The sequence below is a fragment of the Gadus macrocephalus genome, chromosome 6 (genome assembly GCF_031168955.1).
Source record: "Gadus macrocephalus chromosome 6, ASM3116895v1".
In the NCBI taxonomy this organism is placed as follows: Eukaryota; Metazoa; Chordata; class Actinopteri; order Gadiformes; family Gadidae; genus Gadus; species Gadus macrocephalus.
Window position 1 is genome coordinate 24,737,878 of NC_082387.1, and position 14,167 is coordinate 24,752,044.

Genomic DNA, 14,167 nt, shown 5'->3' on the forward strand with positions numbered 1-14,167 from the left:
TGCTCCTCTTTACTCACCTTCCAACATGGAGACTCTTGCTGTCCATCTGACATTTTACCTCTCTCTCTCTCTCTCTCTCTCTCTCTCTCTCTCTCTCTCTCTCTCTCTCTCTCTCTCTCTCTCAGGACAACCCAGATATCCTGTGTCTCGGGCTGTTGAGAAGGTCAGAAACACACACACACACACACACACGCACACACACACACACACACACACACACACACACACACACACACACACACACACACACACACACACACACACACACACACACACACACACACACACACACACACACACACAGTGGCAGTGGGGATGTAGGCATAGGGAATAAAGGGTAACAATTTGATAGGATCGGGTTTCCTTTTAGGTTCATTTAAGGCTTTAGGTTTTGGGATTAGTGCTTTCTTTGACCAATAATTTTAAGGATTAGAGTTTTAGTTTTACGGTTTCCTTTGGTTTTTCGTTTCATGATGAGGCTTTCCCGTTGGGGCTAGGTTATAGGGTTTGTTTTTTATATCAGGGTTTGGTTTTATGATCAGGGTTAATTTTAGGATTGAATTTAAGGTGAGGTATCAGGTTTTGGTTTCAGAGTTAAGGTAAGGAATTTACTTGTTCTCTATTCTTGTAGGCAGTAGCAAGCCAGCCTGATTCCGCTCTGCCAGACTACAACAAACTCCATGTGAGCAGTCACATCATCACATCCTCACAGCTTCCTGTCAACCTACGCTGTGATGTCACTAACATCTTTCTCATTTAGGCTCCATCTGAACTGTCATTGGCCGTCCCAAAGTTTGTCCCGCCTCCTCCTGTCAGAACTGCAACAACTGTTTAAAGAAGCAAAACGATTTTATAAATGTGTGTGTGTGTGTGTGTGTGTGTGTGTGTGTGTGTGTGTGTGTGTGTGTGTGTGTGTGTGTCTGTGTGTGACTATTGTTTGAGACCATCCAGTTAAATTTCGTCATACTAATTATTATTTATAATCTGTTTTATTATGAATATATAGTTCTACAATTACAGCAGAACAACTATTTATTGAATAATGAATAAGGTGAACAATTTTAACAATCGGGTTTTAGAACATTTTTCATTTGGTTGTGAACAGAAACATCTTACATTTTTAGTGCACTTACTTTTAACTGTCCCACATGATCGGTTCCCTAAATAATAAGTAATCCATCCACTTTAAATGTGGTACAATGTCTAAATTATTTCACACCTTATGTTTAGTTCGAATTGAAATTGTTAACATATTACCTGCTTACACTAATAAATGTCTAAAGGATTAATTTCCTCTGTTCATCATTTAATTTGTTTTACACAAAAGTGCATTAGACTTGTTGAAGGGATAATGTGATGGATTTAATCTCATTCTGACTTGTTCTAACTTCCTCTACTCACGAAATGTTGGCTGCTGCCCATGCTCTTTAGCCGTCATATTTTAAGCACACTATCTCTTCACATGAACCTGTTGCTTGAATAAATGTTTCCTATTTCTATTTTGGTTTTACATCATTGAGGTCTCAAAGTTAAACCTAAACTGTCAAGACTTCACTTCTGCTTTTGCTTCACGTCATAGCATCACGTCCCGATGATGGAATATAACTTGTATGAAGTGTTTTTTATTGCCATCCATTTTGAAAATGTTGTCTTTGGTTGAAAATAAGACACAAGACACAACAAGATGGTAGTATTTTGTATTATTCAATACAAATACGGTAAACAAATAGTAAACAAAATATCAGAAATACACAGTATGACTAATGACTGGTTTGTCAATAATAATCCTATTTTAAAAGTAAAACCAACTATATAATAACAATAATAATTCTTATCCCATAAAAAAATAACATATTTACAACCTGTGGGATTTTTATCCTCTGGCTTACTGGACATCTGGTCTAGCCCCTTACTCAGTTGTTTGCTCATCCCTCTAGCATTACCTCATCCCTGTAGCCCCTAACTCATCCCTCTAGCCATTACTCATCAATGTAGCCCTTAACTCATCCCTCTAGCCTTTACCCATCAATGTAGCCCTTAACTCATCCCTCTAGCCTTTACCCATCAATGTAGCCCTTAGCTCATCCCTCTAGCCTTTACCCATCAATGTAGCCCTTAGCTCATCCCTCTAGCCTTTACCCATCAATGTAGCCCTTAACTCATCCCTCTAGCCTTTACCCATCAATGTAGCCCTTAACTCATCCCTCTAGCCTTGACCCATCAATGTAGCCCTTAACTCATCCCTCTAGCCTTTACCCATCAATGTAGCCCTTAACTCATCCCTTCGGACCCTTAGCTCATCCCTCATCCACCCCCACTTGGGGCCCCAGCGGGTCTCTGTCCCAGGAGCTCAGATCTCTTTTTTCTTGGACTTCTTCTTCCAGTTCACTGTTGCGTACAGGACATCACAGTCCGCCACCTGCCTGTCTGCTGCAGCCCCTCCTCCCAGTCCAACAGCCCCTTCTCCCAGTCCAACAGCCCCTTCTCCCAGTCCAACAGCCTCTCCTCCCAGTCCAACAGCCCCTCCTCCCAGTCCAACAGCCCCTTCTCCCAGTCCAACATCTTCTCCTGCTCCAACAGGCTCCTCTCTTGGTCCGACCGTGTTCATCAGTGTATCAATGTTAGCATAGATGTCCTCCCCACTTCTGAAGAACACCTGAGTGAGATATATACACATATATATATATATATATATATATATATATATATATATATATATATATATATATATATACATAGATTTACTGATTGGGATGTCAAAAGAACCTCAGGGATCTCACATTTGCTCCCTCACACACACACACACACACACACACACACACACACACACACACACACACACACACACACACACACACACACACACACACACACACACACACACACACACACACACACACAAAGACACACTTCACATTTGACTTATTTCATGGGAGCTAAGACTTATGGGAGCTCAACTCCTACTGCCTCACATGTAACTCACACCCTGGTTTCCCGGGTTAAAAACGGTTAAGATCAGGGTGACCTTGGGACAGAGATAGGGTTAGGGTTACCTGGATAAACATAGTGTCGGGTTAGGGTAACCCATTTACAGATAAGGTTAGGGTTACCTTGGTAAAAATAGGGTTAGGGTAACCTGTTTACAGATAAGGTTAGGGTGACCGTGGGAAAGAGATGGGGTTAGGATTATCTGGGTGAACATAGGGTTGGTTTAGGGTAACCTGTTTACAGATAAGGTTAGGGTTACCTTGGTAAAGATAGTGTTAGGGTTAGCCGGCTACAGATTGTTTTCAGATAGGGTATCCTGGGTATAAATAAGGGAAGGGTTACCTGGGAGTTCCCTTGGTTGGGTGGAGCTTTGTTGAGTAGAGCATCACTGCCAAGTCTTGTTTGTTTGGCCATCTTCCAAGCTCTGGAATGTTAACAGGGGAAGAAGAAGAAGAGGATGGAGAAGAAGAAGCTGACCACTTTGATTGACATCGTGATTAGCTGAATTGATCCCACTGCCAGACAGGGAAAGTGGTTTCAATTCAGATTATGAACTCGGTGTGACTGTAAGCTAATTATTCAATAATGAGAATAATTAAAAAATCAGTGAAGAAATGGACGCTCGTACGAACAATGGCCAGCAGTCCACGTACCTCACGGCAAACGCTGTTGCAAACAGCAGACCCGCGGCTAGCACTGCTGTAGCAGCTATCCAGGGCAGTTGGTCTGAGTGTGAAAAGGTGGCATCAGGAATTTGTGATTTGACCAATCAATGCATATTAAGAATCCCTTGAGCTTATTAGACGTCGAAAGCCATTAAACAAGAAATCACAAAAGGGAATTTCTTACCAACCTACCAATTGGGGCAGTACATCAGGGAGGTGACCTGGGAGTTGATCTACCCATCCGTTATTTTGTTTATTACCTCATTTTCATGAACCATGATCTATGATGCACAAGTCACTCTTTTTTCTGACACGGCTTAACAACAGTTTTTTTGCTTTAGATCTTACTGCTGCTTTTGAAACAGTAGACCATGTGATTTTTTTGAACGTCTTAGGCATTGGGTTGGCTTATCAGGTGCAGCCTCAGATTTGTTTTCTATTTTATCCTTATGTTGTCCTTTCTATTTGGGACTTTTGCGTGGCCATTGGTTACTTTAAATCCTCCACCTTCCATTAATTATGGAATGCCTCAAGGCTCAGTCCTTGGCCCTTTTTTATTATCCATATATATTTTACCGCAGTACATCCGTTTCTATTGATATGCAGACTACTGCTAGACCAATTTCTTGTTTGACTACAATAAAATGCAACACAACTGGTCAAAATACAACACAGAATATTTTAAATAGTTAAAAACTTTCTTCCTCTAAACTCGGATCAATTGGAAGCCATTACCATAGGGGCAGGCCAGAGAGCACTTCTCATCATGGTATCCTGTTGCATCATACCCCACTGCAGAAATGTTGGTGTCATCTTTGCTAACATCTTTAACCACAAGATGATATCAGTCTTTGAATTGTGTTTCTGCAACGTCGCATTATCTATAAAATAGATTGTTTTTATTCAGTTCAAATCTTGGCACTGTTATCAACGCTCTCATCTCTTCCTGCTTAGACTACTGTAACTCGTTGTATTACTGTTCCTCTCAATACAGCGTCTCCAAACTTGAGCGTTGTTTCTTCTTTCAAATATCTCCTAATTAATCTTGCTTGTCATTATTACTTAATCAATTCTACTTTTAGTCATTTTTCTTGTTTGTATGACCATTTAAATTACTTTGTTAGTAATATTTTAATTTATTTATTTAGGGTCCCTTTATCTCCCTGAGGACAGACCTGTCAGGGTTGGCTGTGTATCCAGGTGGGGGACAGGAAGCTCCTGGCTGGTGTTCCCGGCAGCGTTGGAGCTGTGGCAGGTCAAGGCTGTCGGACCAGCAGGGGCCCTCATTGTGAGGGAGCTCCTCAACGTGGGGTTCTCCAGGTTGACCTGGCTAACAGACACGTCTTCAGAACCCGACACCAGTTTCCCATCCAACCGCCACTCCAGAGACGGTGATGGTCTGCCCACGCTGTCGCAGGAACATCGCACCCAGGCTGCAATTCTGCTGCAGCCTGAAGAGGGCAGGATCCTGGGAGGAGCTGTGAACACAGGGAAGGGGGAAGACAACAAGAAGAGAGAATTTGGAGAAGTCATCTTACTTCCTGTTTAACAAAAAATATCGTTATCACTACATCACCAAACTCAGGGCTGTTCCTGGTTTTGAGTTAATCTTACTTTGAATGTCGACCTTACAATAAGCTGTCAGAGTGAACAGAAAAGCAGAGCAAAAACTGAAATGAATAGATAAGAAACGTAATCAGGTTTGAAAAAAACATTTGCTCAATGGATTTGAGTCAATCTTACTTTCAATTATTGATCCACACACTGCTTTGTCTTCCGTCTTAGATCAAGGAAACATTTAGATACAAGCTCAGGATTGTTTCCTGTTTTGAATCAACTTACTTTGAATGTCGATCTTGTAGACATTAGACATTTCTGTGCCAAAGACATTCCGGACCTCACAGAAGAAAACGTTACTGGAGTTCGACAGCTGGATGGACAGAGAAGATCCACTCCCGATCTTAAGGATGTGTTCTCCGTGTATTCGGTACCAGGTGACCTCGCTGACAGCAGGGTTAGCATGACTGGAGCAGGTCAGGTTCAGGCAGCCTCCCTCTCTGGCTGGAAGACACAGGCTGCCGACAGCAGAGGTGTTCCTGGGGGCATCTGAGAGAGAACCCACCAATCAGAGCCTAGCCCTGAGCTCCACTGTCATTTTGGTCAGTTTTTGTCAGGAGATTATCAGGAGAAATACAAAAATATCTGCATCTCATCATTAAATCTAAAGAGGACATTATCTGCTGTAGTCCCCTAAATATCCTACTACACTTAAGGTATTCAGTACTACACTTATTATAGTAAGACACTGTAAACTGCTATAGAAATGTCTGTTTCAAAATACAAGTAAATCTACCAATTCTACCATGACTATTAAACTCATTTTCAAACATATAATACCATAATAGAAAAAAATATCTAATAAACCTGCTCATGAGAATTTAATTGGACATGCTCAATCCTTGAGAGGTTTAGATACAGCTATCAATAGGAAAATACAAGATAAAATATGGTGGTTGTCTGCCCATCACTACGTCACTGAACACAGACTTGTTTCTGTTTTTAGTCAATCTAACTTTGAATGTTGATCCCACAATAAGCAGTCAAAGTGAACATAAAAGCAGAACAAAACTGAAATGAGTACATAAGAAACATATTTAGGTTAAAATAAAATAACCTTACATTTGCTCAATGGTTTTGAGTCAATCTTACTTTGAATTATTGATCAACACACTGCTTTGCCTTCTGTCTTAGATCGAGGAAACCTTTAGGTACATCACCAAGCTCAGGGTGGTTTCCTGTTTTGAATAAACTTACCTTGAATGTCGATCACGAAGACATTAGACTTTTCTCTGCCAATTTCATTCCTGGCCTCACAGAAGAAAACGTAATTGGCGTTCCACAGCTGGATGGACAGAGAAGATCCATTCCCGATCTTAAGGATGTGTTCTCCGTGTATTCGGTACCAGGTGACCTCGCTGACATCAGGGTTAGCATGACTGGAGCAGGTCAGGTTCAGGCAGCCTCCCTCTCTGCCTGGAAGACACGGGCTGCCGACAGCAGAGGTGTTCCTGGGGGCAACTGAGAGAGAACCCACCAATCAGAGCCTAGCCCTCAGCTCCGCCGTCATGTTGGGCAGATGTTGTGAATTTAACAAAACTGTTCTGGATACAATAAAATAAAGTAAATGAAATGAAAAACAGGAGAAGCATCAAAAGTTGTTGTTTATCAACCCACTGCTTTGTCTTCTAAGATCAAGGGAAAAAAGGTGTATTTACAGAGAAATTCAAAGAAGCTTTGAGGTATATTTACAGAGAAGATCAATATAAAAATTATACAAATAATAAAATGTACTTTTCATTGAAAAGGTAGTACATTGACTCACCTGAGATACTGAGTTGGTATCTCGTAGACGTCACAGTTTTGTTCCCAGATGGTATGTAGTAGGCCGCAGTGCAGGAGACATTGTTTCCATGGTGGAGGTGGGAGGCGTTGAAGGTCAGAGTGGAGGTCACGGTATCGTCCTGCTGGAGCTGGGTGCTGGGCCCCAGGGCGGGGGTCCACGTCACAGTGGGGGGGTGGGTGTCACAGTAGGACGGGGCAGAGCACCCCAGCTCCACAGGAGTCCCCTCCACCACCGGCTCCTTGGGGGTGGTCAAACGAGGTGCATCAGGGAGCCCTGGGTACCAAACCAATTTAGAGCGGTTACTATGGAGACCCAAGCATTACCAGCATTCAGCATCATCTGAACCACAGTAAGACCAATAGGACTTAGAGACATGTTTTTTTCAGACAGACCCACATTGAACTTACCCTTGATCTGGATGGTCACTGTTTTTTTTTCAAAATTATATTTTAATGGATTTCCACAGTCAATTCTTAAATCATATTGACCATTGTCTTCAAGTACATCATTGAATGTTGTAGTACAGTTGTACGCTGTTAGATTTCCCTTGAATGTTGTAGTACTGAAAGTTATTTTATCTTTTCGCCATGTTGGTATACATTCAGGAAGTAGCTTGTCTTTATACCCGTCCTCCACGGTGAAGGAACAAGGAACGGTAACACAGGATCCACTGAGTGTCGTCACCCTCGCCTGCATTAGGACCTCAAATTTTCCAATGCACCCAGCACCTTCAAAACAAGAGGTTGACAAATCCAAAGGCTCAATCGATGCACAAACTAAGACAAAATATTTTTATATATATATTTATATTATAGTATTATATATATATATGTATTATAGCTATTATTATCATTATTATGTTTGATTTGGATGGTATTCTTCTAATTAGTTTCAAAATCGTACGTTTTATAGTAAACACTGAGTAATTAAGAAGTATTAGCAGAGTACTACTGGTATTAACAGAGGATTACAGTGAATACTCCAGGTATTAATTAACAGAGGACTACAGAGGGAACTACAGGTATTAAGAGAGTACTATAGGTATTAACAGAGGACTACATACTAGAGTACTACAGCTATTATGAGAGTCATATAGGTATTAACAGAGCAAGTACTACAGGTATTATTAGAGTACTACAGAGGGTAAAAACAGAGACTACAGAGAGAACTTCAGTGCTACAGGTATTAAGATAGTACCCACTACAGGTATCAACTGAGAGGGTTGAGATGATTACCTTGCAGGAGACTACAGAGCAGGAATAGTCTCCAGGATCCAGTCATGTTCTCCTCCAGAACTTCATCAGGAGAAATACAAAAATCACTCTAACTTCTGTATTACACTTAACATCGTACTACCCTTAAGGTATTCATTACCACACTAATAATAGTAAGACATTGTTAAATCCTATAGAAATGTCTATTTCAAAATACCAGTATACCTACCACTTTTACCATGACTAATTAAACTAATTTTCCATCATATAATTCCAATATTCAAAAAAGAACAATGATAATAATCATGCACATGTGATGTGTTACCTTTAAAGATAACATTTGAACATGTTCAACTCAAGTTTAGACAGAGATATAAACAAGAAAACAAAAGATAACACCCTTACATTAACTAAAACAGTTATTGCTTGAATAAAACAAAAAATTATATATATCAATACATGTAATCATTAATTATGTTCCTTTGTTCTATCAACCAGACATAGAGTTGACTTACGTGATAGAGGTGAAGGACTTGATATGAAGTTCCTGAAGAGTAAAAGCTTTACTTCATCTTTCTCTCTACGCCTTGGTGAGGTGAGTGAATGAGGAACTTATTAAAATGTACACGAGCAGAGACATAACCTAGAGCTGAGCCAACATACAGGAAGAATATATAGTTAGAGATTAAAGGTTCAACAAAACCATAATCAACTGATCAGTAAATGCTCTTAATACTGTTAATTGCTACTAGTGTTAATAATGTTAACGCTGTTAATGCAGCTAATACTGTTCTCTATTAATACTATTGATACTGGTCTCTTTTAATACTGTTACTATTGTAAACACTGTTAAAGCCGTTCACACTGTTCACTGGTAATACTGTTGATACTGACTTCTATTCATTTTGTTAATAATATTAACACCGTTCATGCGCTTCTCTGATGATACTGTTCTCTGTTAACACTGTTGATACTGTTCTGTTAATCTCGTTGATACAGTTCTCTGTTAATTCTTCTCACTGTTGATACTGTTGATACTGTTCTCTGTTGATACTGTTCTGTTAATACAGTTGATACTGTTCTGTTAATACTGTGTATAGACACGGCTCTAGGCCGTATCAAACTATTGCAGAGTTGATGATTGAAAGAGTAAACCTAACATAATTGAATGAAGGACGACCGCTAAATTTAAGTAATGACATGTGTAGATCAGCAGCATCAGTAACACAGTAAGTGGATGATGGATATATGTTATGTAGTGGTGTAGAGTCCACAAAGCAGGGTAATGGAACAGAAACGGGAAGTTGAGCAGCCTGCACAACGGAAAGCGAGTGCACTGGGGTCGAGGGCTTGAAGACTGCGTCATTCAAAATGGCAGCTTCTGAGATCACATGACACAGGTGCTTCCACCTCTCCGTAATGAGCCACTGGCTCCTCCCACGACCTCCAACACATGAGCAGGGGACCCGCCCCCAGTCTCCTCGAGCCACGGGGTCGGCACAACTGTTAGTACTGTTAATACTGCTCTGTTAATACTGTTAATACTGCTCTGTTAATACTGTTAATACTGCTCTGTTAATACTGTTGATACTGCTCTGTTAATACTGTTAATACTGCTCTGTTAATACTGTTAATACTGCTCTGTTAGTACTGCTAATACTGCTCTGTTAATACTGTTAATACTGCTCTGTTAATACTGTTAATACTGCTCTGTTAATACTGTTGATACTGCTCTGTTAATACTGCTCTGTTAGTACTGTTAATACTGCTCTGTTAGTACTATTAATACTGCGCTGTTAATACTGCTCTGTTAATACTGTTAATACTGCTCTGTTAATACTGCTAATACTGTTAATACTGCTCTGTTAATACTGCTAATACTGTTAATACTGCTCTGTTAATACTGTTGATACTGCTCTGTTAGTACTGTTAATACTGCTCTGTTAGTACTGTTAATACTGCTCTGTTAATACTGCTCCGTGAATACTGTTAATACTGCTCTGTTAATACTGTTAATACTGCTCTGTTAATACTGTTGATACTGCTCTGTTAATACTGTTGATACTGCTCTGTTAATACTGTTAATACTGCTCTGTTAATACTGCTCCGTGAATACTGTTAATACTGCCCTGTTAATACTGTTGATACTAATCTCTTAATACTGTTGATAATGCTCTGTTTATACTGCCTGTAGTAAATGTCCATGTTATACCACCTAGGACGCTGCCCCACTCCACCTAGGTGACTTATTTTGGGCTCCTCCAGACAGAGGATGTGCAGATGTGGTGTTAAAAATATGGTTTATTGAAAAATGTGAGAATGAACATGTCAAGGGTGTCACGGTATGGTACACAGAAAACTAGGGTGACTCAAGTGCAAAGAAAGTTTTAAGGTATTTATTCCTCAGAAAAATAAAGTTCCAATAAAGCTCAGAAGATCCAAAAACAAACTCATTCCAAAAATACGAAAAAAGCAAAAAACACAAAAACTCAGTCCCAGAATCCAAAAAAGGCAAAGCACATTGACAGTAAATCCAAGGGGTAATCCAAAAGGCAGGGTAAACAGACAGGCAAAGGTTGGCAACAAGGTCAATCCAGAAAGAGCGAACAAATCAACAGGGTAATCCCAAACTCAGAGTAGAAAAACAGTCCAGGGTCAAAGTACAAGAAGGCAATCAGCAAATACTGTTCAAGACTAAGGTTAACTCACGGGGGTTCAGTGAAGACTCAACAGAGACAGAGTGGAAAGATCAGGCTTAAATACTGCGAGACAAAATGGCTGAACAAATCACATGACTAATTAACATGGGGCAGGTGAGTCTGCTTAACAAGAGACATAATTAGATGGAAAAAACTGTGGTCTATAACAAAAGTCTGACATCGTGACAAAGGGTGCTCCGCTGCCATCCACGAGATCTCCCCGAGTGCGTGCAGACGGCTGGTTTAACCTGTGCACACTGATTACTCAATGTGCAACAGGTGTGCAGCCTCACCCAGCCCCAGAGTCCCATCAGACTCCCCCAGTTTACACTGTTCCCTCCTGAAAATGCTTACTGATTATACGGTCATCTGATAACACTGTTTATATTGTTCTCTCTTGATACTGCAAATACTGCTTTTGGTTAATACTGACCAGGAAGACTGGTTGGTACCATGGGGCCCAAGGTATGCTACTTGTCAGTGTTGGCTCTAGGCAGTAGGGGCCCCCAGGCGAGACTTTTTTTGGGGGCCGCTCCTTGCCTTGAGCTCAAAACTGTGACTTAAAAAACAACAACTGAAGACTGCAATTGTTTAAAAGAGATGGCTACACATCAACATTAGACATTGCTATAAAACCTTGTAGAAACTTGACCAATGTTTATTTGGCCAAAAGGCTGGAATTACAATTAATACATTTATTAATTTCAATAGATTTGCTGTCATGTTTTACACAATGTAAGAAACACTATATATTGCGTTAAAATTCACTACGGACAACTACAAGCCTTCTCTACCTGGGCTGTGAATGCAAATCACCACCAGAGGGCAACATAACCCCTCCGAATGGATCTTGAATTAGAGAATTAATTAACTTTTGTGAACTGGCTTAGCTGGTCCACACAACTGCATATTCAGCGTATAGTGCAGGCTGCCACTGACAACGATGGTTATCAACTTATTAAAAAAAAGTTTTATACAAAATTTTTAAAATTTCTACCTGGAGGAAATTCTTGGTCATCATGAACTGTTTACTGAGTATCTTCAGTGAGCTCCCTAGAGACCGGTCGTCCTGGGTGGGAGCCTGCAGGGCCTATCCGCCGGGAGGAGGCTGCATCACGGTGCGTTGAGACTGGGGAACCGGCTCTCAGAACAGCCTCCTCTCTCGGTCCAACAGGCTACTCTCTCGGCCCAACCGGGTTCATCTGCATCCCGCTGTTAACGTAGTCGTCCTCCTCACTTCCGAAGATGACCTGAGACACAGAATGGTTCTTCAAACACAACAGAGCTCCACAAATATCCCAGAGGTCAGTGTGGAGCTTGTATCCACGTTACCTGGGACTCCTCCTCGTCTGGGGGGGCTCGCGTCACAGTGGCAGCGTTAAAGGACCGCGTCTCCTCACCCACTCTACGAGTTCTGAAATCAAAAGAATACACAGTAGAGCAAACTATATATCAGAGGGGGTGGGATGGTCTATTGGTCAGGGGGTTTGGAAACCAGTTGAAAGGTTCTGGCAGAGCTGTCATAGAGAGAGCGCTGTCCCACTCCTGTTGACCGGAATACAACCGGAAAAATAATGAGCACCAGGGGGACGGACTAGACAGTGTATAATGCACGGGGTGGACTGAGCTCAATGCAGTAAAATTAGAATCTCTGTCTATTTCTGATTCGCTGCTACATAGATAACAATCCACGGGTTATTGTAAATAATTTGATTTGTCCCACACAACTGATGTGTGATCAACCTTTTGAGAGCAGAAGCTCCAGCAGTGAAGCTACAGGAAGTGACGAGCACCTGGCAGCACTGGTAATCCTGCTGAATCCCTTCATAGTTTTCTTTAAACCGCCCTCATTCGATAAAAATGATATTTATCGATATTTTGCAAATGAGATGCATATATCTTGCCGTATCTTATTGGACAGCAGGGCATAATAAATAAGTGTACGTAACTTGTACTTGAGGTGGAGTTGGAAACCGTCGTTACACTCTACACTGTCAACGCTCAACTGCGCCCCTGGGGTTCAGTCCCCCATGTCCTCAGTCTGCTTGTAGTCTTCTGCTGCTAAATGACATCTATCTGAATTCAACAGAGAAAGTTGTGAATTTCTAAACACAGTGAATCTGTACGACTTAAAGTGGACTTACCTTGTAATACAGACGACCACACACACTAAGCCCACGAACATCACAGCAGATTTGACAATGCACAGCACCAAGTCTGGAACATTAAAGATCAGGATTTAGAATGTGTTGTCAGGAGGTTTTGTTCATGGTTTTGTGATTGGCTGTGATTGAACACGTCAATACATTTTTAAAGACCCCGAGGCTCTTCAGACTCACAGCTGGTCGTGCATTGATACATGTGCATTGGTTGTGCTTTATCTCCCTGAGGACAGACCTGTCAGGTTTGGCTGTGTATCCAGGTGGGGGACAGGAAGCTCCTGGCTGGTGTTCCCGGCAGCGTTGGAGCTGTGGCAGGTCAAGGCTGTCGGACCAGCAGGGGCCCTCATTGTGAGGGAGCTCCTCAACGTGGCGTTCTCCAGGTTGACCTGGCTAACAGACACGTCTTCAGAACCCAACACCAGTTTCCCATCCAACCGCCACTCCAGAGACGGTGATGGTCTGCCCACGCTGTCGCAGGAACATCGCACCCAGGCTGCAATTCTGCTGCAGCTTGAAGCGGGCAGGATCCTGGGAGGAGCTGTGAACACAGGGAAGAGGGAACACAACATCAAGAGAGAATTTGGAGAAGTCATCTTACTTCCTGTTTAACAAAAAACATTGTTATCACTACATCACCAAACTCAGGGTTGTTCCTGGTTTTGAGTCAATCTTACTTTGAATGTCGACCTTACAATAAGCTGTCAGAGTGAACAGAAAAGCAGAGCAAAAACTGAAATGAATAGATAAGAAACGTAATCAGGTTTGAAAAAAACATTTGCTCAATGGATTTGAGTCAATCTTACTTTCAATTACTGATCAACACACTGCTTTGTCTTCCGTGTTAGATCAAGGAAACATTTAGATACAAGCTCAGGATTGTTTCCTGTTTTGAATCAACTTACTTTGAATGTCGATCTTGTAGACATTAGACTTTTCTGTGCCAAAGACATTCCGGACCTCACAGAAGAAAACGTTACTGGAGTTCGACAGCTGGATGGACAGAGGAGATCCACTCCCGATCTTAAGGATGTGTTCT

General features: G+C 41.4%; 3 protein-coding genes across 5 annotated transcripts in view; 1 reads left to right on the forward strand and 2 right to left on the reverse strand.

The window, feature by feature from the left end:
• The window catches only part of vsig10l (V-set and immunoglobulin domain containing 10 like), an 11,676-nt gene extending 10,177 nt beyond the window's left edge, over positions 1-1,499 (forward strand). For both annotated transcript variants that reach the window (XM_060053177.1, XM_060053179.1), the window contains 3 exons: positions 126-163; positions 632-682; positions 761-1,499. In XM_060053177.1, the coding sequence (XP_059909160.1) occupies positions 126-163; positions 632-682; positions 761-835 (164 nt within the window). In that variant the 3' untranslated portion in view covers positions 836-1,499. The remainder of the gene's footprint in view (positions 1-125; positions 164-631; positions 683-760) is intronic.
• An 851-nt stretch (positions 1,500-2,350) lies between these two features.
• LOC132459595 (sialic acid-binding Ig-like lectin 14) lies at positions 2,351-9,308 on the reverse strand. Its single transcript, XM_060054242.1, has 10 exons — positions 8,786-9,308; positions 8,292-8,351; positions 7,464-7,784; positions 7,036-7,329; positions 5,496-5,759; positions 4,829-5,131; positions 3,642-3,714; positions 3,331-3,412; positions 2,561-2,656; positions 2,351-2,500 (listed from the first exon to the last, which is right to left on the reverse strand). Exons 2-10 carry the CDS (start codon positions 8,335-8,337, stop codon positions 2,351-2,353), a joined length of 1,629 nt encoding a protein of 542 aa, XP_059910225.1. The 5' UTR covers positions 8,338-8,351; positions 8,786-9,308.
• Positions 9,309-11,604: 2,296 nt separating this feature from the next.
• Positions 11,605-14,167, reverse strand: part of LOC132458850 (sialic acid-binding Ig-like lectin 5) — a 37,511-nt gene continuing 34,948 nt past the window's right edge. Inside the window, exons 8-11 of one of the 2 annotated variants that reach the window (XM_060053185.1) lie at positions 13,367-13,669; positions 13,114-13,186; positions 12,302-12,383; positions 11,605-12,219 (exon numbers count right to left, since the gene is read on the reverse strand). In XM_060053185.1, the coding sequence (XP_059909168.1) occupies positions 12,145-12,219; positions 12,302-12,383; positions 13,114-13,186; positions 13,367-13,669 (533 nt within the window). In that variant the 3' untranslated portion in view covers positions 11,605-12,144. The remainder of the gene's footprint in view (positions 12,220-12,301; positions 12,384-13,113; positions 13,187-13,366; positions 13,670-14,167) is intronic. The other variant, XM_060053188.1, reaches the window with a different exon arrangement.